Genomic DNA, 24,657 nt, shown 5'->3' with positions numbered 1-24,657 from the left:
CAGCTTCTCACAGAAGCCACCCCTGTTGCCCCTCCACTACCAAAACCTTGCCACGCAAACCCAATACATAGAAGACAGCACTTTCCTTCAACATGGTGCACATTTCTAGAACGTGATTTGAGCAGCAAAACATTCAGAAGGTACGTAACCCCTTGCTAACAGAAAGCAACAGCTTTATTTAACAGCTCCCCTATTAGAGATATCAAAGTAATCCTTCTCATAATGCAGATACTGAGTGTTTGCAAGTAATTACAAAATATCATGGTGTTCTTTAGGATAAGCTGCCATTAAACTATGCTGCTGTCTCAGCGCAATGTAATTTCTTCCCTTCCCATTTTCAGCCATGCCTGTAAAACTGAACATCCCTAAAATATTTCCAATCTAATCTCCTTTTATTACTAAATTAACATTAGACCTCGTACTTGCCACTAAGTATAGGGAAACCACGCTAATGTTAATCACTTACATGTGGTCGCTAACATATTAATAGGAGCCACTCTAAAAGATTTCAACCACACAGCGCTGCCGGGGCTAAAGGCAGCAGGAAAGCGCACAGAGCCATCAAGCACAGGCCTGGGTCATGACAGAAACATAAGCACAGAGCAAACGAGAAAACATGAATTTAAATAACTGAGCTGAAACAATTCTCAATTATACGATTTACTTATTGATAGAAAAAAACACTTAAACACTACCTGTCAGAAAAATTAGGGGCTCCTCAGCATTTGTTTTCCCATAAACGTGTTTTCATGTATTTCCAAGTCTGCTGACTTGATTCCTGCCATGCTGCAGCAGGGCACAACTGGGGCTGATCATCCCCAAGGATTTGCCTCAGCTCAGGAGTACCTACTAACAATACCACAGCTTTTTAGGACTCACCTAGGAGACAAAACTCCAAGCAGACATTCTGAAATATGTGGACTACCGCAGGGTCATTAAACTAAAAACTCAGATTTTAGTGAACAAAAAAACCCAACCTTTGAGGTCTTTTCCTGTACACAAAGTAGAAGGAGAGAGCAGTTTTCCTCAGAGCCACGCCGAGAACTAAGTCTATTACTAGGTTTAAGCTTTTTGATATGATTTATTTCCACAGGCACTGATGCACTAAAAAAAAAAAAAAAGGTACAGGCTCAGAGAGAGATTATATTACTAGTTCTGTAGTGTACTACCCAAAAAGAAAAAAATTGAAAAGGCATCACTTTACAATCAGCAGCTTTCTTGTCCAGCAGGAAATGCAATTGCTTCTTTATTTTACATGTCATAAATGAAACAATCTTCAGCTTGGTTCCATTAGGCACTTAGGCATCACCTGGCAAACACAGGCTTCAGTAGAAGCCCCAGCTAAGGGAACATATTCTCATTACAGCAAAGGAAATAAAGGTTAAACAGAAGGATAAGCTTTCCATTATTAAGGTTCCAAAACCAGTGGAAGAACTTGTCTGCAGAGGCAATAAAATCTTCATTGTTGGATTTCTTGTAAGAATATTTTAAATACATGAATTGTTTAAGTGTACCTGATCCTTTCTTAGGGTAGAGAGAAAGACAGCCATGGTGTCTTAAAGTCCTTTCCTGCTCTGTTTTCCCAGACTAAGTCTGCAAACAAAGGATGTATTCAGACTTCAAGCTAGTATGATAAATAGTTCCAATCCATATACTGTCAAATAATTTTGACTTCTCTGGAGGGCATGGCAAATGCATTTCAATGGTTTTATTGCTTCTGACTACTACTGTGAAATACATAGCAAATAATTTCCACTAAGCTCAGAAGACTGCTACTCATATTTTGAGGAGCGCAAGAGAAAGGAAGCGTGTCATTGCAGGCCTTCAGGTATCACTGCTGTCTATCTGCAACTTACAGGGGAAACTTCACTGCATTTCTTTTTGATTGCTCCAGCCTCACAGAGTTTGCCTCTCCTCTATAGGCAAAAGGAAATTACAAGACCAAAAGATGGCTTTTTTTTACTGTTTAAAGGGAGAAGAGAAGCAGGCAGGATATTTATTCCCAGTGTTAAACTTGCCAGCCCAATCTGTTAGACAGCCCATCATATTTCATCATGTTTGCTTGTAAAACAACAGAATTTTCTTTCATTCCATTTGCCAGCTAGTGCGCAATCCTTGGAGAAAGAAATAGTATGGTAGGAAGGTGCTCCTGCCCCTGGAGCAAGGCCAGACAGTCAAACCTCACAGTCGGAGCAGGTCCATTCCCAAATACGCTCGCTGCAGCACCAAACCAGAGAAGATCGAGGAAGCAGCCTGCTTTCTGGAGGGGTATGTTCAACTGTTGAGCTCTGTGTTGCTTCAGCCAGACTGCCATGGGTACCTGAACAACCTCCCACATCTGTGCCACGTTAATGGTCTGTTGATGCTTTTCACACCCTTACTCATTTACCATCTTTCTACCTGGATTGCTACATATGTAGAGGGAGGCACAGGCATTCAGATCTGACACAAAAGGGTACTGTTCTATCTTCTGGTTCACAGCAAGAAACAGCAGTATGCTGTGATAATAGCATTATTGCAGCCATTTCACAGACCTGAAAAAGGACCTCTGTGCCTTAACACTTATCTCTTCCAATTAGATCTGCTAATTTAGTAAGTCTTCCCTGTCCTACAAGCTTTGACTCAAACACTGTAAGTTACAGAAAAGCCTGTATGAGTAATGCCTGCGGTCTTGAAAATGAACAATTTGTTTATTCAAACATTATTGCCAAATCTCGAATGCTGTCAGTGCTCCAACAGATTATGTTGGAAACTGCCTGAGAGACCATTATTAAACACTTCACTAAAAAACATAAGGTCCTGTACTAAGCGAGTTTGGCTCTGCAATTTTCTGGACTCCTTCCTATGTTCCCTATGGCTACGATTAAACTCTGCCACCCATTAGGGCATTTTAGCTCCCAGGCCCCTACAGCCCAGCTACCCTTCAATTCCAGCTCAGGATGAAACCTGGATCTGTACGTTTCCCTCATGCCAGGGATCCCAGCGGAAGGACACCAGGGCGTGCGGGCCAGATGGGAGTCAAATACTATCCCCGTTAGCTCCTGAGGGGAGCAGCCAGCGGAGCAAGACCACGGCACTCACCGTGGGACCAACCTGCTCCACAGCTTTGAGGCACACAGAGTAGACTCCCTTACAGTACAGCTTAATACACCAGAGGAAGGGAAAGGAAGCTGCTCTCTGCCAGACTCCGTACTATGAGAGGCTATCTGCTGCTGCTACTACTGAAAGTACATTTTTTTCCACCTACCGGTTCCTATCCCTCCAAAAGCAAATTGCTCAAACTCCTTCTAAAACAATTACCCACACATCTTCCTATGCTTCGGCAGCTCAGTTACAGGAGCATGTCGCCAACAATGTTGTCAGCAGCGCTCCAAAGTGCAACCTTGCAGAGATTAAGCTTCCTAACTTTTAAAAGGAATTCAACGATTTTCAAGCCAACATTTTGCTGTATTTTCTTTACCAAATGAACAACAAAAAAAGGCTAAGATATTAAAACAGACAGTTTCCTTCTGTCATGAAACTGGACATAAAACAGGTACAGATTCACTGGCTGAACAGGACTCAGCTCCTGTCGTGTTTCTTGGTATTTCATATCCTGGGGTTTCCATCGACACACAAGGGCATAAGGAGTGAAAGGCTCCCTCTTTTCCTGGCTGGTGAGTGACAGTGAAAAATACATATGCCCACTACAAACTGAAGTTATCAGTGCTTTCTTTGAGGTAGTACACCTATGAAACTTAAAAAAATTTAAAATTAAAGTTTTAGCATGAAATCTTCACTTTTTGTTAAGACCTGCCCAAGAGCTATCTTGTCTCCAACCCCCCATTCCCAGATGCAGTAAGAATCCTGCAGTCAGCATCTTGGATGTCTTTTAATCCATGTTCTGAAGTGTACCTGTGTTTTGCTTTAATTGCATTAACGATCACAGACACACAGGTTTTCAGACTTCTTACAGCCATGCCCATGTGCACAAAAAGCACACAGGTACCGCAGGGCCTTTCTGTAGCTTTGGCTAGAGAAACGGTGCTGTTAACCCACCTCTGAAATACTAGCAGATGGCCTAGCACGACATGGCCCCAAGCCCTCCTCTCCTGAGGGAGGTAAGAGGTGAGGAATAGTTACCTCTTCACATCAAAAGAATCTCATCTTTCACACCCCACAGCCGAGGTAATAGCATTTCTCTCCCCCATTTCTTACAATATTCTGACACAATAACACATCAGGTTTGTTGCAGCAATGTGCCAGCAGGACTGGTTTGTCAGTGTCCAACATATACAATCACCACCATTAGCAGTTATCAAACATGATTAGGAAGAAATTCAGCTCTTCTGAAGAAAAATGCTTATATATCAGTCTCTGTGGCGCAATCGGTTAGCGCGTTCGGCTGTTAACCGAAAGGTTGGTGGTTCGAGCCCACCCAGGGACGAGCTCCCTTTTAAGGGCTGACAAGAACCTCCTGAAGCCCAACGAAGGGAAATGCCAAGTCCGGCCCCTAGGGAGGAACAACCCCAGGCACCAGTACGTGCTGGTGGGTCACCCTGCTGGAAAGCAGCTTGGCAGAAAAGGAGCTGGGGGTCCTGGTAGACACCAAGGGAACCTAAGCCAGCAAAGTGCCCTTGCAACAAGGCAGCCAACAGTCTCCCCAGCCTGCACAAGGAAGAGCATTGCCAGCAGGTGGAGGGCAGGGAGCTTTAGCCTCAGCCCAAACTCCAGCTGAGTATCAGGAAACACTTTTTCACTGTGAGGGGTGGCTGAGCGCTGGCACAGGTTGCCCAGGGAGCTTGTTGAGTCCCCATCCTTGAAGAGACTCAGAAGCCATCTGGGCACTGTCCTGCGCAACCGGCTGCAGGTGTCCTGCTTGAGCAGGAGGGTTAGACCAGATGACCTCCAGAGCCCCCGTCCAACCTCAACCATTCTGTGTCTGGCATACTGTTCAGCAGAAAAATCTAAGTCAAATCACATCTAGGCAGATGTGATCTCTGACCTCTACCACCCTGAGTACCCAATTAATATAGAACTTCAGCTTTGATTTCACACCAAGCTCATGCTTTATCAGTATATAAAGCCCAACTCTTGCTTCCATAGGCATCCTTCCTTCTGTTGTAGATGACACCTGCCCACAGGATTTGTACCTTTGTCATACCTACCCTGAATTAAAATAATTCATTATGTTTGAAGCCGAAGGTCAGAGATGATACATAATCTCTAACCAGTATAAAATATTTACATATTATGTTTATATATTGATTATATATTTTAATGAAGTATATTAATAACAAAGTATGTTTGATAATTATATTCCATATGCTTATTGTATTGTGTACTATATATTTTATATTTTGTATATATAATACACAGTAAATGTATTATATATTACTAAAACTGCCTTCACAGTTTGGATGGCTGCTACTGCTCTTCCCTGAACCCCAGTTTACGGCTTTGCTCCTAATCTTATGTAGTAATGAGAAGCTCCAGGTCTATGTTAAAGAACAAGTTTCATGCTGTCAAGATCATCTTCACAGCCACACTCCTCAGATCAGAAAGTCCAGCCTGACAAGCATTAAGAACTGGGAACCAAGCACTCCTGTCAAAAGGATCCAACCAGACTTGTTCCCAGAACCAAGTAAATCCAGAGCTGATCATACATAGGAAACACTAGAAAAGTTTCCTTCCATTCGTGATTTGACACTTTTATTTTAAGGCTGCTTCTGAGGGGATTCTTAAGCTTCTAAAGAACTACAGCCCAAGAGTTCTAGATCTTCACTATGCATTTTGCTATCACTGTACATAAAACGTGCATAGATGCTACACAAACTAGTAGCATGAGGAAAAAAAAAATCCTTAATCACCATGACCATTTTAATTCCAACAGAAAGGACCAGCTGTTACTCAGGCACAAGGACAAGGAAGAAGTTCTTACTCTTGCATTCAAGTCAGCCATAGTATGTAAGCACACAGTAGTTTGGAAACACGCCTTCACAGTTCTTTGCCTGTAGAACCCTTCATCAATTTTTAATTAAGGTGCCACAGGTACTCAGGAGCAAGGTATGTGGAAACCTTACAAAACTTGGAATAGTTTTAATGGAGAGCTTCTCTCTTTTTTTCCCAAAAGCTAATGTTGTTGGAAAGTGACCAGGAAAAACACCTTGTATTTTGCCCTTGAATGCTCAACTAGCTCTGAAAACCATGCAGTGATTTGTCTGGCAACATGAAAAAGCCCTGCTCATACTAATGTTGCTTACTGACACCTTCATGAAGGACAGCAAGACACTGAAACTACAGGAGCTTTGAACAAGACAGCACATATGGGCTGGATGCAGCACCTTGAACATATATATCAATCCTCCAGTAGCTAAATAGCAGTAACTTGTGCTGATCACAACACAGGCTACCCAAGTTTTGCAAGTGTTTGAAAAAAATGCAGCCAGTTCAGCCTCAAAACATAGAATTATTACACTAAACTATGGGGCAAGATTACAAGCATTATTGTAGTTCACTATGTATCAGGTTACTGGCAAACAAGGGAACAAAATGAAGCATACAGAGCAGTTACCACTGTGGTATGTGATGGCAGCAAGAACACCACTGTTTCTGGAAGTTCTGCCAAGGTTGATGAGACAGTCATTGGTGTTGCTTGGGGACTTACTGAACTTGCATTTTCACTTTGTTAAGTCTTGAGCCAGCTGTTGATCTCATTTTTGCTTGGAGAACAGAAGAATAGGAGAACAGGAAAAGTGATGCTGTAGTTTGGATAAAAACCCCACTAGCAGTAAAAAAAAAAACAAAAAAAAAACAAAAAACAAACCAGCATCTTGAAATCTCCACCAGAAGCCTGTCCCAGATCCCTTTTTAGGAGTAGAAGAAGAAATCAAGACAAAACCATGACAACACTTAGTATTATTCTCAAGTGTAAGTTCAAAAGGATGCAACTGCTGTGCCATATTCTTCCAGGCTAGTGTAAAGACTACAGAAAACCTCTGCCAGCCACAAGTACTTAACTGCTAGTCAGTATTTTTGACAACAGAGTAAATGAACTGGAAACAACTTCAGTTTTAACTGTCTTTCATGATCATGTAAGATTTCTGTTACCTCATTCTGGTTTAGTATTTTCTTATAGAACTATCTGCCATGGAAATGGACACATTCTTATTACTTGATGAAGAGCAAACAACAGCTACTTCCATTATCCCTCAGCTACCTACTGAGATAGACCAAAGGATCTCTTGTGCATACTTCTCTGACTGCAATACTCAATATTCCATGAAGACATAGGCTTAACCCAGTATTAAGCAGAGGTTGTGATACAGCTTGCAATAGTTTCAGATATGCTGCTTGCATTAAGCTACAACAGTGAAAGTGCACTTGGAGATAATGGTGATACAATTCTGACGTGCAAAGGGGAAAAACAACTTTGAAAGTATGGGAACAGTCTTATTTGAAAGACGGCAGCCCACCCTGCCCCCCTCCCCACTCCCCAAGGAGAAAAAAAAAAAAAAAAAAAGGAGAGCAAAGAAGAAAAACGTGTAGCAGAGTAAGATCAATCGATGCTAAATTTGCTCTAACAAATACTGGAAGCACAGGAACCCACCCTTCCAGTAAACAGCTTCTTGACAGAGCAATGAGGAAAGGAGGCGAGACTCTAGGAAAAGACATTCCTCAGGGACATAACCAAACACCCTTAAAAGAAGTCAATTAGAAAACATCTGCTTTTTAACATAAATAAATAGCTAACTGCTCTCACTCTCACTGCATATGCTGTTTCAGAATACTCCTCCCCCCAGAAAAATTTTGCAGGGAAAGAAGGAGCAAATTACTTGATTCTTTTGCAGAACAATACCCGCTATTCAGAGTGCCCTGCAGTTCCTCCCTTTGACAAGAGCTGTCAGATCTGGCAAAGGCAGAATGAAAGATGAATCCAGGTCCTGTGATAAAAGGACCTTTTGTGAGAAACTGAAAATTAAGTCTCTTCTCAACATAGGGATGCACCCAGACTAGGGGGAAAATAAGTACGGAAATAAATTACAGGCATCTGCCAGCATTATGATACTTGCCCAATATTACTGAAACAATACTAAAATAATGAAGTTATTCAGAGTTTTAATGCTCCTAGAAGTTTCCTCTACACTAGCCTACAAAACCCAAAATCCTTCAACCTCAATGCTAACAAACAAGATTTGCTCAGCCCACATATTCTGCATGAAACAGTAATACAAATCTAACATTTTAATACAGTATGTATGTATATTTAATGTTAATTACTTTACATATTTAAATTATCCTACTACATTAACAATACTATAGATACAATATTTGGTAAAAACAACTAGCATGGTTAAGTCTTCAGTTTTTGGTATTGTTTTCTAACAAGTGTAAAACAGAATAGAAAACAAGGTTTCCTTGTGAAGAATAAAGTGTATTTTAACAGAAGCAGCCAAGACCTGCTGCAAAATACAGATCATGTATGCTGACATTTACACAAAACCTTGCAGTAATAAAAGGTACTGTCATTCACTATATTTACAAGAAACTGCCCAAGAGTTCAGTTACCGATTGCACTATAGTGATTATTTAAAAAAAAAAAACAAACCACACAACAACACAGCATCCTTGTCTTGTCCTTCAGAAATCAGAAATAATTTGTCCATAAGAAGTGACCTTGTTTAAACTGTATGTGCTAGAAAATATACAAGTCTACAATAGGAAGAGGTTAGAAAAGTTGAATACTGTGGAAAAAAAATTTATTAGTCTATACAAGTCTTCTGAAACAAACCATTGGCTTTGACACAGTAAATTCAAGTGAATACTCATTGCAATAGTATTTTTCCATACAGAGTTCAAGAAGCCCTATAGCTTCCCATTTAGTGTCTGTGACAGGAAGTTTTATTTCTGAACAAGTAGCCGCACAAAGCAGACATGTGATAGAGATCTTCACAGCCACAGTGAGCTACAGTTTGAGATAAAGTTATATTACAAACATTTAGGAAAATTAGGCATCCGTACTGAAGTGTGGCAAATTGATGCACAATGAAAGAACAAAGATGTCATTCAGACCCCTTGCCAATAATGATGACTTTCTACAGCAAGTCTAGAGTAGACCACATCATAAAAACTTAGAGTGCAAGAGTACAACAAATTTAGTATATAAATATCACAGGATTAAAACTCCAGTTAAGCCATCAACTGAAGTGATGATTAAAAAGAAAAAACAGGCGTCCCCCAGCTTTGCAAAGGAAGCTTTCAAAGCATCTCTTCAAGAAGGTGCTGATACCAACTATGGCCTGTGCCAATTTGTATTTTAGACAGCTCTGCTGAAAGACAAAAATTTAGCAGATTTGTCTAAGAACTGTATAATCTTGCTGTTTTTAATACCATAAAAAAAGCATTAACTAGAAGAGATGAAATGTAACATTTATAGCTCACACTGTTTTCAAGATCTGTGCACACTATATAGTTCTATAATTTCAAGAGTATTTAAAAATGAGACGAAGAGCAGAAAATGCAGTAATGTGTTTCTGTTAGATGGATTTGTTTAGAATAGTTACATGATGAATGTATACAGCCGTAAAATTTTTAGTGCATTTGTTCTTGCACATAATTTATGCTACTTATAAAAACCTGAAGATTGCAAATTGGGCATGCTTACCATAACATTTTCAAACTGGGAAAGCTGCAGAACGTTTTTCCTACAAGTGTTCACTGTCATGATACAAAACAAATATGTGCAAACTGCAAGGTCCCTAAAAATAGCATTTAATGAATTTATGTACAGAAAGATGTCACTATCTGTTTAAATATGCAAAGAATAAGCTTCCCAAAGTTTATAACATAGAACAATATCCACCACATGCTCCTCCTCCTCCATATCCTTCTTCCTTGTTTGATAACTTTACACCTCTGTTTTGGCTCTCACTCTCCCACAGTCCAGGAGTCTGAATGATTTTTTCAACAAGTTCTTCAAAGGCACACTGTACACCATCACATGTTTTTGCGCTTGCCTCTGGAGAAGAGATGCAAAAAGTCAAATGTTAGCATAGCTTCCACTAACGTGTTTAATATTGCTCTTTCATTTAAGTCTCAACCTACAACCTAGACTTACAACTTCTACAGTATCTTCTATAACAACATAGCACTGCCAAAATTAGCAGGTTTGCAGATTTCTGTCACCACATAAGGCTGCACTTCAAAAGACTCTTAACAGAAGAGCTTCCAAGTTGAATGTCACTAGAATATATGGAGACAGCTACAGCTTAGCTTTATTTTTCTGTGGAAAGCACTTCAGTAAAGAAGAGTGGAGGGTTCTACTAACTGAAGATGTCTGATAAACCTGATTGCTGTTCTGTATTTCAGTTCTGTACATTAGTCAGAACTGCAGTACCACCATACCACAGAAGCAAGGATCCATACTGTAGGATTTTGGGTCAGCCTCCATGATACAACTGATGTGATAAAAAGCAATAAGGAATCTCATTTCTTCTGCAGTTAGCAGAATTCTAGGTAATTTCACTCAGGAGCCTTACTTTGGCTAAACCCAAGAAATTTGCTCACAGGGTATATTATGAGAGAAACAGATACCATCTGAAACTGTTCAGTCCCACTAGGGCTTGCCCTGTTCTTCTACACAGCCATGCAGATACTTAGCATATGTAGCATGCAAATATATATATTTAGTTATAGTTTAATTTTCATGTTTCTTTTCATCTTCCATGCACTTAACAGCTTATGCCTCAACTTTGAACTTCTATTTCCACATCTGACACTGTAGCCAAAAAGAAACACAGCAAGGTACTAGACAAAGACATGTCATTAGTCAGAGATTAGGAACATAAGTCTAAGTACAGGACATGTCAACAAACTGCTTTGTTACTGGAGTCATCCTATAAAGTAATCCCTGCTGATCCTTAAATGAAACATATAATAAACTTATGCATGAAGAATCACTTCACCACCCACTTTAATTTATCGTTACAAGGCTTTGCCTACAAGACCCATCTCATTTTGCAGCAAGATGAGACCAGCATTTGCTCCAGTCATGATTATGTCATTATTCAATCCCACCCACCATTTACAAGTTAATTATATTCCTACCTATTTTTACACCCCAGTTCTAATACAGATTTCTGTCAAATACCAGCTCTTTTGCTATACTGAAAACTGGCCACTAGTACCAGTTTTCCCTCTTTCATTTTGCTTCTGTTATTAATTTAGCAAGTTGGCTGGGAAAAGAAATCAGACAAAACCCCAAACCTAAAACAGGTTTTGTCAGACTACAGTAGAGCCTGTATTCCACCCTTAATCATTATGAATTTCAGGATACGCATCCAATTAGAATAGATATCTGGACATATTTAGAGAGAATTTTAAAAAAATGGCAATACCTATTATCTTTGTACCTATTGCAGCTGAAAAATATCATTAATTGGATTGTACATCTAAAGACCATCAGACCTACAGAAGTGGTACTTTTCATTATGTAACAAAAATCAAGTAAGATCCCTGCAAATATCTGTAACATACCTATGAACAACATGGAATGTTTTCTTGCAAATTTGAGACCTTCATTTCTGTCAACTTCACGGTTTTCCTATAATAAGACATAGCATTAATATGCATTATTAACAAAATACACCAACAGACTACTTACTGCAGTTGAATTTGGTTTACCTTATCAATCTTGTTTCCAACTAGCATTTTCACTATGTCATTCCTTGTGCAGTATGTTTCCAGTTCATTTAACCAGTTATCCAGCTTGACAAAAGTATCTCTTCTTGTGACATCGTACACTGAAAGATATTAGCAATATTATTTGCACAATGTATTTCCAAGAAATACAGCTTATATTACAAAAGGAGCAAAAATTATCACTTTTTGAATTAGAAAACTGAAGGAGTTCCAAGGATTCCAATTTACTCACTACAGCAAGACAATAATTGGAAAAAAGTTGAACATCCACCAGCTCAAATCACTGATGATACTAAGGCAGAGCAACTCTAAGATTCAGTCATCTACTGTTCTCAGACTTACTTGAGACATCCTAGCTTACAGACTAGAGGCTATCATTCTCCAAAGAATTCTACACTTCCAGACCCTTGACATAGGATACTTATTAACACCACTACACAAAAGATATGCAAAGAGGATGGCATGACCTTCTGCAGTGAGTTAATTAGTGATAATTAGGCCTTAACACCACTGCTATGCTACTGATTTAGCTAAAAAAGTAAACTGACCACCAAATCCTCACAAATCCCAGTGAGCTACTGAATTTTCAGCATTTTAGTGTTTCAAACTATTTAGCATTTGTGTGGGATATAAGTAATAAGCCATGCTAGGAGCAGAAAGGGCAGACAAAAGGCAGACTTTCTTAAACCTAAAATCCACTACCCAGCAACTATCTAATAACTACCATTTCAAGCTATGAAAGTATTTCTTCCTTCATTCTCACATCGCATGTGCAGACAGGCATAAACAGTTGGTTTCAATCAAATCTATAGCTTGGCTTGCATGAATAACCTTATTATTAGGAAGTCGTTTAACAAAAAAATAGTCAGGAGATTATTAAATAAAACAAGAGCAAATCTCAACAGCAGAACTTTCTAGTTCCCAAATAGTGCTTGCTTACTTTTACAGCTTTCAACAGTAAGTGGCAGGTCAGTGCCAGCAACTAAGTGACTTGACAAGACATGCCTTGACAGCATCTTCCTATACCAGGAAGATAATGCAACTCAGACTTGGGAAATAGTACATACAAAACAAAACCTACCAGGAAGTCTCATGATAGAGGTTACTCCAGGTTAAACAATTTAACTGGACACAATATCTTACAAAGAACCTCTCAAGTCAGACACAACTTCAAAAAAAAAATTAAACTTAATTCCCTGCCCTTACTTTAGTTAGCTCCTCACTTCTAGCAGTGGAAAAGCAGAACTTCAGAGCTCAGTGCCTAGTTAAGAGGTTTCCATATATGAAAGAAAAGCAAAAGTGACTTCGCTGTGAAGTTGCAATTATGGGGTTTGGCCTGGGTTTCTCCCACACAGATTGATGCTGTTTATGCTCCCAGCTAGCCTTTTCTAAGTAATTCTGACTGTGTAACATCCCATCAGTATGGAGACACAGAGCAAAAAATCCCAGCTAGACTCCACAGTGTTTATATTCATTTCATTAGGAAAAAGGAACAGGGAGAAGAAAAAGAGAAAGCTGTATACATACTGATACAGAAAGAATACACTGAGAAGAGAAAAATTTTTTTTTTTTTTTTTTTTTTGACTCTGGGCTTAGTAAGCACAGGCAAAAAAACAAAAACAATAAATAAAAGACAAATTCCTGGCAGCACAGGGACAGCTCCAAGCTATCCCTTCAAACGGCAGTAGCTTTAAATCTAATGCAAAAATCAGTGGTTCTCAGGCCAGTGAGATTGACTACATGAGAAAGAGGTCAGACATCAAATTCAAGATCCTTTAATATACGAGTTGTTCAACACAGATACAATGATTTTTAATATCAATTAGATATTACAGAAAGGTTATATGAGTTTGTATAACTCCAATGCATGAGAAAACCACAAACTTATTCAAAATAGCATGCAAAGCTATACTTACCCAGGATAACACCTTGTGCACCTCTATAGTAACTGGGTGTTAATGTTCTGAACCGCTCCTGACCTGCGGTATCCTAAAAAGCCATTCAGAAAGTTCCATTATTCAGAATTTGAGCAGAATCTAGTTTAGCTCTCAGCTATTCTGCTTCTAATGAACATACAAAATAAGATTCAAAGTATATTCAACTACCAGATTAACCGAGTTTATACTCTTCCCTGATGTTTTACTGCACATTAGCTTAGAGATTTGATGTAGCCTGTCCTGGGAAACACGTTTAAACTGTTAGGTGTGGTAAATAACTGGACTATATAGCAATAAGATAGCCATTTCTGTGGAAGCATTTGTTCTGCAGCCAGTACTGCAGCAACCAGCAAGAAAGAAGCACAGCTGCAGTACTAACTAAGACTTTGTAACAAGCATCAATACTCATGGCAACAAAATTAGTTCCTTCATTTCAATCACCTCATCCAACTAAATTTGATTCAGTGCCAGGGTAAATGCATTTAATGTGCTATGACAGAGCAGAAGCAGAAATAAGTCAGAGATTGTTCTGTTTTTAAGTAAAGCTGAATTTACTTTACTGAGTAAAGCTCAAATTTAAAGCATCAACAGCTCTGCAAAAAAAACCCGGACATTAGAATGCTGTTTTCTTATCGAGATTAAGTTATAGTGCACACTCATTGCAGACTTTACGCATAGAAGATTTTAAATAACTTCATCCAAGTTACCCCAGGTTAGAAGTGATGCATGAAACACTTCGGACTCAAAATGGTTCCCTGCCAAAGAATCTGAATAACTGAACTGGACTTCCAATATTCTACAAGTCCTCAGGCCATCCCACACATCTCAAACTGGTTTTGTGTCATGATACAGCTTTTCTTTTCCAGTTTACCGCAGAATTATTTCTTTGTATTCACCAATATATAAGATGGTAACCCTACATTAGTCCTATGTAATATTTTCCATCCCATGATCACTCATCATTCTGCTATCAGTCTGGTTTTCCTCCTATATGTCTATTTGTCTGTCAAGGTGTTGCAGTTATTTTCCTTGTCAAACCCATTTATTTTAGTGATGATTACTATTGTCACACTAAGACATTAAGTCCTGTTTATTAGTCGAAATATATATTGCAATACTTGTTGCTTTGAGAGTGTTTCATATCTCATGTTCCACTACTACTTCCCAAGGAAGTAAAGATTATCTCGCTTATATGAGAAACAAGGTTTTACTCTTGCTTGCTACAAGAAGTCACAACTGGGTCTGAATATTCAAAAGGTGCTTCAAGCCTGGTTTGCAGAATGTTCAAAAAGAAGCTTGGAAGTACTTTTTCTTACCTTACTTGCCATGAATTTAGAAGTTCTACTTTTAACTAGAGTAGATGTTGAACACTCTAAGGCTAAGATTACAAACACTGCCTCTCCCTCTTCCAGCTGCATCTGCTACAAATAACGCTGACCTTGAGCATATAAAAGTCTTTGTATGACGGCTACGAAGCTTATAGGCTAAAAATTGTTTTGAGAGGTAACATTGGAGCATAAATTGAGCATGCAATAGTAATCTTAACCTATTAATACACTACTAAATTTTGCCTAAAACGTTTAGGTTAAGAAGTGCACCCTTTTAAAACCTGTCAAGTACAAACAAGAACAATGTATACAAGGAAGTCTCAGATTAGTGAGGGCTAACTCTTTAGAAGCTAAACAATGAATTACTCATAAAAAAAAAATAATCTACACAGGGCCACATTCACTGTTTTAAAGTCTGATTGATTTAGCACCATTTTACTCCTCCTTTTCTCTACTCCTATCCCAACCTGACCTGGAATCAGTGCTGCAGAAGCAGCTCACAGGCAAGAGAATTGCCCCATTAGCCAGTTGTCCCACAATTCATTCCACCTTCTGAATGGTTCAGTATTAACCTCTCACTCCTCCAGATCGCCTTCATATTAAATAGAAAAGGATTCTATACAAACTGTTCCTTATACAAGCCATTACTATTCCTAAAGCAAAGCAATACTTCAAGAACTTAGGAGAGACTTACCCATATTGCCAGTTTAGCTTTGTTTCCATCAACTGAAATAGTTTTCACCTTGAAGTCCACACCTAGAGGAGGAAAAATATTTTAGTTCTTCAAACATACCACAGCTATTTTTGAAAGAAAATTAAAGAGAAAAGAAAAAAAAAAATCAAACTCGGGAAACAAGTTGTGTTTTGACAGGAGCAGGAAGAGTAAGTTTCATTAGCTATTTACGAACCTTGCTCAAAACTCAAGGTTTTGTTGCTGACAGACTTTTACAAAAGCCTAAGGGCCTTTTAAGCCATTGACTCAAAATATTTTATGGAAATAATGCAAATACTACATTTCCTATATTAAAGCACATATTCCAGGACAAATATTCAAGTTTATAATACAAATGGATTAACTTTCTATTCATTACTCATACATGTGTTCTCCTTGAGTACATCTGTCATCTTGAGGAACAACGTACTTTTAAAATAAAGAAGGAAGCTGCATTCAGGTAGCTATTGGCTCTGTTTCCCTATCTCCAACAATCTGACCAAGTCCCATCAAGGTGATCATGCAAAGGTAAAACAATACAGACAGAGACTCATCCACTACATGATTGCTATCCTGTGAGAAATAATGTTAGATTACAGTAATTCCTCTACCAAACATGTCACATAAGCTTCGGATGATTTGAATACACAGTACGTTTCTTACAAAGATTCCAGCAACATCAGGGACTCACCAATACCATGCTCAGTGACCAAGAAAACGACAACATGATGACAGTTCTGCTGTTGATAGGTCATCTACCTCAACATCTGACAATTCTCCCCCTTGTTTTTTTTAAATACACAGGAACTAGCAGCCTATCCCTTGCCCAAGGACAAGCTGCACAAAACTCAAGCCAAGGAGGACAAGATGTTAACGACTGTGCAAATTTAAAGGATATAGCAACACACATCAGTTTGAGAGGCTGAGTACAGTTATGATCCACTTTGCTGTAATATAATCCTTAGGTTACTGTCCTGGTTTCAGCTGGGATAGAGTTAATTGTCTTCCTAGTAGCTGGTATAGTACTATGTTTTGAGTTTGGTATGAGAAGAATGTGGATAACGCTGATCTTTTCAGTTGTTGCTAAGTAATGTTTAGACTATAAGTCAAGGATTTTTCAGCCTCTCATGCCCAGCCAGCAAGAAGGCTGGAGGGGCACAAGAAACTGGGAGGGGACACAGCCAGGACAGCTGACCCAAACTGGCCAAAGGGGTATTCCATACCATGTGACATCACGCCCAGTACATAAACTGGGGGGAGTGGGAGTGGGGGGATGGCCACTCGGGGACTAAATGGGCATCGACCGGCAGGTAATGAGCAATTGCATTGTGCATCATTTGTATATTTCAATCCTATTATTATTACTATTGTCATTTTATTAGTGTTATCATTACTAGTTTCTTCTTTTCTGTTCTATTAAACCGTTCTTATCTCAACCCACGAGTTTTACTTCTTTTTCCTGATTCTCTCCCCCATCCCACTGGGTGTGGGGGGGGAAAGAGTGAGCAGCTGCATGGTGCTTAGTTGATGGCTGGGGTTAAACCACAACAGTTACCAACAGCAAGTAACTGAAGCATGTTTCAATTATTTTGGAGTGACTCTCACTCCCCACCAGGCAGCAGCCCTGAAATGAAGTAGTAGCGTGGAAAGTTAATACCTTTGTATGAACAACTTTCAAGTGTAACATCAAACTTTCTGCACTTTTGACTTAAAATTGTAGTCATCGTAGCTGTTAGAAGAATAAGAATTTCTGGTTTAATTATTCTAACACAAATTATTTAAGTAGGGCCTTATGATAAGTGTGCTGCACTTGTATTCCCAAAGCTATGCAGATTACAAACAAGTGCAAACAGCTGCCAAAATACGTTCAACTTCCAAAGTCACAGAGGGTGTATAAGATGCTTAAGAAACTGCACATTGCAAGCAGATTCACAACTTTACTGCAACTGAGGTTTAAAAGAGCTTTATTGAAAAAAAAAAACAAAAAAACAACCACACAATTTTTATTCCTCTGTTTCACAACTTCAGCTCACTACTGTTCCCTGAAGTCATTTTCAGACTACATTCTGCAATGGAAAAAGCCCATACTCTTTATTTCGAGCAAAATTTGGCCAAAGTACATTAACTTCTGCAGTAACTAAACAGAACTCTGTTTTTTTCAGGGACTAAGACTCTTAGTCCCTAACTTAGCCGTAATATAATGCTCCACACCATGCACAAGAATGGTACATTAGCCTAGAGTTGTGTTCACAGAAAAGAACAGTCACTATTAACTTTGTGTTAAACACCAGTTTTTAGAATTTTACCTAGTTCATAGAAGACTGCAATGCTAGCAAGTTGACTCAAATTGATCCTGAAGAACATCCTGTTCTGCCAGTTTTTCAGCACTCAGCAGTAACTGCAATTTTCATTTAATGGAAAGTACATATACACCTTTAGCCTTGCTGCTGGCTGAAAATTAAAAGATAATGCTTTAAATTCTGCATGAGCAATGCAAGCAAATTAAGAAACTAAAATAGTGAATAAACCCCATGTGTTATAGATTGATTATTGAAAAGCAAAAGTATGAAGATGAACTAATAGCACACCAAAATATATCCTTTAAAGTGATCAAGTGGCAAATAAAATTCTAGTAAGCCATGGAGCTCAACATATACAAAAGCCAGTTAACAAAAGGAAATCTTTTAAATAACTAGGTTTTTGATTATCAATCTGCCATAAAAGAGGACAAGTGGAAAAAAAGTAGGGCTCAAGAAAATCTTGTTAAATTGAGCAAACAGGGTACTTATGTTCCCTAAATACTTCAGTGAAATACAGACAAGTTTGCGTGACAGGTGTCAGTTCTGAGTTTGCAAGAGTGATGTTTCTAACCTTGACAAAAGAAAGCTGACAGTGCTTTCCACCATGCCTTGGAAAGCAGCCAGAAACAAGACAGCACTACTAGACTGTACTCCTGTGTGTTCATACCTACCACTTCAGCACTACACACTAACATACCATGGACTTAAAAGTCTGCATGGAATAGCTCTGTCACCTTCATGCTGCTCTCACATTTAGGCCAGTATGCCATGCTGTATTTAAGGGAAGTGCAAAATCAGCTAGAGTGTATTGTTTGTGTTGTAGGTAACGGACAAGTTGGACAGCTTAGAGTTGGAGGACTCCAAGTGCAAGGAAGGCTAAAAAGCTAAGAGACATCAGATCTGTGCAATACATTACTTCACTTAAGAAATAGGGATTGCGCTGAACACTTATCTAGAATCTCTTATACAAGGAGCAAGCAAGTAAAGGCAAGCATGAGCAGTAAGGACAACAAAAAATACCAAGGTATATATAGTCTGATAAGATCCTTGTGATGAAGCCTGGTGAACAAGTTAGCCTCAAAAGAATGCAAGGAAGACAGGCGATCTCCTAGGTTGATTAAAACATGGTTAATCGAACTGAAGCTCCTGAAGTCAAAATATTTGCCCAAGGCAGCTTATTCTTCTAAGAATACGACAGGATTTTTACAAAATTCTTAAAAAAAAAAAACAAACCACAAAACAATAGTTTAGGGTTTCATTTAAATTGCACCCAGTAAGTTTGTGCAAGCTACGAAGATAAGGTACAACTCAACAGGTCATTACAAGGGACCAGTCGTGCTGCAGCCAAGGCTTTCCTCAGTGTTGTGGTTTTGCGTGCAGTTGTTGTTTTAGTTTTTTTTAAACATATAGCATGTTATCTCTCCACTTTCTAATCCAAATTAAAAAAAATATAGTCACTTTAACCAGTCCAGCAGTCAGTATGTAGATGACACTGAAAGATGACATTATTTGTAGTCAATCCATTCATTTTGGAAAAGCATCATACTCTGCCGTCTCAACAGGAAAGCCTTAAAATTATTTAAAAGCCTCTTCTGTCCCCAAACTCAAAATGAAATAGTGTTTAATCAGCAAAAAAAGAAATCCAGGTCGAGATTCACAAAGTGTTTTGGCATTTCACTATCTTGCGAGTACCTGAATTAGGCATCTAGGATCTGTCTTCATGCAGCAGGAAAGTTATCTCTAAGAACCCACTCCAGGTACTTTATAGGAACAACAAATCCTGCCCTGAATTTAAAGCTAACATGTTTCTTAGCAATACATTCACCAGAAAAATGGCAATGCCATAACCTAGTAGGTTTTTTTTTAAAAAAAGGAAACAAGAAAGTAAGTAGGAACCCAGATACTGCTCACCTTCCTGTTAAGTGAAAAAAAAAAAAATTAAAAGAATCTGCTATCCCACAAGAGTGCTCCACACACCACACTATAGGACTTTCACAGTTGGGGTCACAGTAGCTCTACTGCACAACACAACTGCAAACATCAGCTGGAGGGGCCTAACAGCTAGTGCAATTTAGACAAGCATTTGCTCAGTCTCTAGAAACTTTCTTTTCCTGCCAGATGATCATATTCATTCCAGATAAGTGTATTTGTTTCAGAACTCAAACTCTATTTGAAGTAATGCTCACACTGAGTACTCTTCCCCCTTTTCCATATCAGAAACAGAACAGGGTAGGATCTGCCAGCAGCAAACCTTGAGTTGTTGCTATTAACAGCCAACAATTAGCTACCACACATGCTGTTGTGCATTTTGACAAATCCCAAAGAAGAAGAATTACTTCAGGAAATAATTCCTTAGTTTCTCAAATAGTGCACTGATGTCCGTTTTTGACATTGGTAAAGAGCATTATGTATGAACAGCAGAATGAAAAAAACCCACAATTAAGAAAAAAACCAAAAAACCCCAAACAATAAAGATGCCCACACTGAGATCAAACTAGTCTATTGGTATCCAAAACATCATGAAAGCTAAAGTAGCTATTCTGCACTGACTTCCTGCCCCACATGGTTGACACACCAAGAAAGTAAAGTGATTTGAAGTATATACAGTGCCAAAACTATTTAGATTAGAATACAAAATTGCCATCTTCACCACCTGGTGTGTTCCATTCCTGTTTCCTTCCACCCTATCCTTTCTCATGAGCTTAAGTAGGGCTACTTGTACAAGTTCATTTTTTAACGAGCAATGAAATGAACAAAAGTAGGCCATTCCTCCCCTTGGCTGCTCAGTGCTTTACATGAAACAGTACTCTTATCTGATTAATGTTAATGAAAAACAGATCAATTTATTGATTTCTTAACCAATTAGACAGAGCTGGCTTTGTTTACCAACACCTGAACTCAAAGAAAAAATCTGATAGAAGTCCTTAGCCAGAACTCTTCCTACAGAGAAAGTAAAAAATGCAACTGAAATTCATTGTGTGGAAAAGTCATCTCTATTTTCCATTACTTCAGTTACTAATTTGGCACAGAGCTGCATCACATTCTTCATAGTTTCATTTTGCTTCCTTTGACAACCATCTACATAGTATATCCTGCGTTCTGGGTCATCCTCCTCCAGCCCAACTGACTTCACTGTTAGTAGGTATCATACCAACATAGCAATGACACATCCCTCCTTTTTTCCCAGCAGCTCTAGATTTTTGGCTCTCTTCCATTTTTCTCAAGAGTCTAGCTGCCAAGGAACTGATTACTAAGTAGGCAAGAAAAAAGCCACATTGTCATTTCCTCCCTATAGAGGAAAAGCAGATGCCACACAGAGCCTAGTCCACTATAGCATTATCAAAGTTGCAAGAACTAACATCCCCTACTAAAGGGAGTCTTAAGTCTTCTTAAGATAGCTACCAAGTATCATATCACATAGAACACAAGTTCTGGACAGCAATATTACAATTCAAACAACCTGATAGCAATCTTGCACAGATAAATCAATAGGAGACATAACAATAGCTCTTACATTTCCATTTTAGCCTAAAATGCTGGCAAACTGAACTGCAGGTTGTTCCACTAGAGGTTTTCACTGCCCATACCTATGACTTCCATCTTCATGGTGAAGGGTGACATTTATATCTGTTTTCCTAGCCAAGGATATATTTTTACATAAAGGGGACAACTACAGGCCAGTACAGTCAGTGCTCTACACCAAAGAGCACTGCATGCTAAAACTGTGTCCACATCCATTCTTTCCAGACATGTCTGAACTTCACTACTGGTTAGGCAAGTCTGAACAAACTACAATTTTGTACTGAAGTTGGTATAAATTTTTCTAAGGTAGCATGAGCACATACTTACCAATCGTTGCTGCAAGTTCCGGGTCAAACGTATCATCTGTGAACCGCAGTAGAAGGCTGACAGGGAAGGAACAAAAATTACAGTTACTATTATTGCAGCATATCCATAGCTTGCTGGAAGCCTATAAATTACACGTCTGAAAGTAACAGCAAGATCACATAGCTAAATAAAAACACATCTCATTTTTTGGTAATTTCTTTCCCACAAAAAACAAAGATGGGAACACAGAAATTATATGGCAGACATGCTCTGCTAGGAGAGCCCTGGCCTCTTCTCTGCAGCTATTACCGAGTATGTCTCTTTGAAAGCAAAGTACCACACAAGTTTTCAAATCAGTTGCCTAAACAGTCACATGGTTTGCTTCTCAAAGCATTTTACTTCTATCTTATGCTATTTTTGTTCTCCCAGAATTCAGTACAAAGGTTAAGATTTTTTTTTTTTTTGCTTCATATTGCCTCACACAGTATTTCTGTAAGCTTGAGAAGAAATCCAAGTCAGCTTTTCACCCCAGAAATTACTCCTTGAACTGGGCACACAGTGGAACAGTAAGGACTACACCCATCATAAATAAAGATACAGAAGAGTAGAATTAGCTCACCATTGTTTTATGGTTTTGTTTCTTTTTGTATAAGGAGTTTCACATATGCAACATTTCCCCCCTATCCTGATGGATATGTTTGCCACCAAAAGAAGAACAGCTACAACTAAGATTTACCAGCACATCACACTATAGTATTAGGCCCATAATGCTACTGTACTTGTGCCAAATGTAAATATTTTGGCAAGAGACAGAGTCTCAGCATGCAGTTTTTAAAATCACCAGTCTTACGCATCTGTGGCAAGTGTATATTACCATGTGGCAGACAGCTGTTTGCTATGACTGACAGCTTCTATTCATTTCCAGGCTAGAGAAACAAAACAAAGCCCTTTTTATTTTTTTGGTCTTCTCCCCCTCCCCCCATTTTTTTCTCCTCTCTTTTTGCATGTGAATTTAGCAGCCAAGTCCTTTTTAGCATTTGGACACAGTCCTGCATTGACAGAAAAGCGACTACTGAAATTCCTTTACTTCAATAAGGCTGAGTGAAAAGTCCAAAGCTAACCATAGACCAACCTCTTTTTCCTTACTCCAGAACAACAAAACCAAATGGTAGCTTTATTTACTGAAGAATAATTAAAATTAAACAAAATTGACAGCACATCAGTTTTTACTGGTACCTTCAGATGGCTGTATCAGGATGCTATTTAAGAGCAGCTATTTTTAGTTACAACCAAAACCAGTTTCACCCAAAACAGACAAAATACGGAACCCTCATACAGCCACTAGAATACAAACATCAGTTTACAAGTCTTGAGTGCTAAGCCCAGCCAACTTCTACTTTCCCCACCTTTCTTTCATATGCAGATATCCTCTTCTACAAAGTAGAGCACACTCACAAGGACCAGGTTTAAGACAGCATTTGACAGGGAAGAGACACAAATTCAGGAATAGTTCAATATTAAGTTCCTGTACCTGAACAGCTGTAGTGTTATTGTTTTATAGCAATTTCATTTCCTCTACATAAAGTCTCTTTTAACTAATTTTCTGATGTGAAGAAATAAGCACGTAAGTAGGTATACAAAACCATTGTCCATACTATGTGTCTTGGGAAAAATTCTTCCATATGGCCACACATAAAAGAGATGACTTAAACTAAAAGAAATTTGCTCAGATCATGTCTGTCACCAGAAGCCTACTGTACTAGATTATCAATTCAGTAGCTAACTCAAAGGATTGACTGACAGATTTTTAACAGATAAGGGTGGTGGGTTTTTTTCTAATTAGGAACTTATATGTTATTTAGGGTCATGGTAGAAGACTCAGATCACTGCCATAAAAACATCAAATCTAACGTGAGTACTGTGGTATGCTCCCAGATGCCTGCATTTATATCCCACTTCCTTTATTAAGATCTATAGCACTAACAAAGTTAAAGAAAAAAAAACCAACCTAAAAAGATAAAAAAGGTAGCTTAGACAAAAGCCATGAAAAGGCAGGGGGGTGGGAGGGGGAAGAAATCAGCCTCAACGTACTTGAGAAAGAATATAATTAGTCAGCAGAAGAATCAGCGGTAGAACTACTTCACTACCAACCTTATATGCCCCTGCCCCCCACTCTACACCCACTGCCGGGTCACTGGTGACTCTACGTGTACATATTATGGACCTGATTAACCCCAAAGCGCTACGGAGACGCACAAGCGCACCCATCGCCACACGACACAAGGCTGCGCAGGACACAGGGAGGCCCAGACCGCCCTGGCCAGGCCGGCAGAGCTCCGCTTCGCCTCAGCTTCCAACTGGGTCAGGCAGGCACCGGCTCTCCCCTCCCCGCCGCGGGGCCGGCGGCCGAGGCAGGGCTGCGGAAAAGGCAGGCAGCCCCGAGCAGGGGCAGCCTCTCGCCTGCGGGAGGGCTGGCCGAGAAGGGGCGAGGAAGCTCCCCCCCGCGGGGCCTACCCCTCCTCAGGGCAGGCCGCGCCCAGGCCGGGCGGCCGCCGAGGCAGAGGCGGTGGTGTCCAGCGCGGCGCCGCGGAGGACTAGGCCGGGCCCGACCGGTGCCCCGCACGGCGGCAGGAGAGGCTGGGGGAGGCGGGCGCCCCCTCACCTGGACTTGCCGACGCCGCTCTCCCCGATGATGAGGATCTTCAGGGTAGTCAGCACGTCCTCGTCCATCCCGTCAGCGCGCCCGGCCCAGCCCGACCCGACCCGACCCCCACCGACGCTCCCTGCGCAGGCTGCGGCGGCACCGCCTGCGCCTGCGCGCCCCGCCGCCCCTTTTCCCTCGCCCCCTTCGCCGCCTGCCCCGCGCATGCGCT

At 39.7% G+C, this 24,657-nt stretch overlaps 1 protein-coding gene and 1 non-coding gene across 2 annotated transcripts; one reads left to right on the top strand and one right to left on the bottom strand.

The window, feature by feature from the left end:
- Positions 1–4,352: 4,352 nt before the first annotated feature.
- TRNAN-GUU lies at positions 4,353–4,426 on the top strand. The gene has a single exon. It is a non-coding gene; the product is annotated as a tRNA-Asn (tRNA).
- A 3,795-nt stretch (positions 4,427–8,221) lies between these two features.
- On the bottom strand, positions 8,222–24,577 carry RAB18 (RAB18, member RAS oncogene family). Its single transcript, XM_010583610.1, has 7 exons — positions 24,447–24,577; positions 21,806–21,861; positions 15,639–15,700; positions 13,596–13,668; positions 11,662–11,780; positions 11,515–11,581; positions 8,222–9,997 (listed from the first exon to the last, which is right to left on the bottom strand). Exons 1-7 carry the CDS (start codon positions 24,512–24,514, stop codon positions 9,819–9,821), a joined length of 624 nt encoding a protein of 207 aa, XP_010581912.1. The 5' UTR covers positions 24,515–24,577; the 3' UTR covers positions 8,222–9,818.
- Between the last annotated feature and the right edge of the window lie 80 nt (positions 24,578–24,657).

This window comes from Haliaeetus leucocephalus, unplaced genomic scaffold (assembly GCF_000737465.1).
Source record: "Haliaeetus leucocephalus isolate CR32 unplaced genomic scaffold, Haliaeetus_leucocephalus-4.0 Scaffold0, whole genome shotgun sequence".
NCBI lineage: Eukaryota > Metazoa > Chordata > Aves > Accipitriformes > Accipitridae > Haliaeetus > Haliaeetus leucocephalus.
Note: the sequence above shows the minus strand (reverse complement) of the source record. Positions and strands in the feature narration are given on the sequence as shown.

What these genes read in the sequence shown, in the direction of transcription:
- RAB18 (XM_010583610.1), bottom strand. Translation starts at nt 24,514, where the DNA reads ATGGACGAGGACGTGCTGACTACCCTGAAGATCCTCATCATCGGGGAG. An exon ending in AGCGGCGTCGGCAAGTCCAG is followed by an intron (nt 21,862 to 24,446) that starts GTGAGGGGGCGC and finishes CTTCCCTGTCAG; the next exon opens with CCTTCTACTGCGGTTCACAG. An exon ending in GGAACTTGCAGCAACGATTG is followed by an intron (nt 15,701 to 21,805) that starts GTAAGTATGTGC and finishes TTCCTCCTCTAG; the next exon opens with GTGTGGACTTCAAGGTGAAA.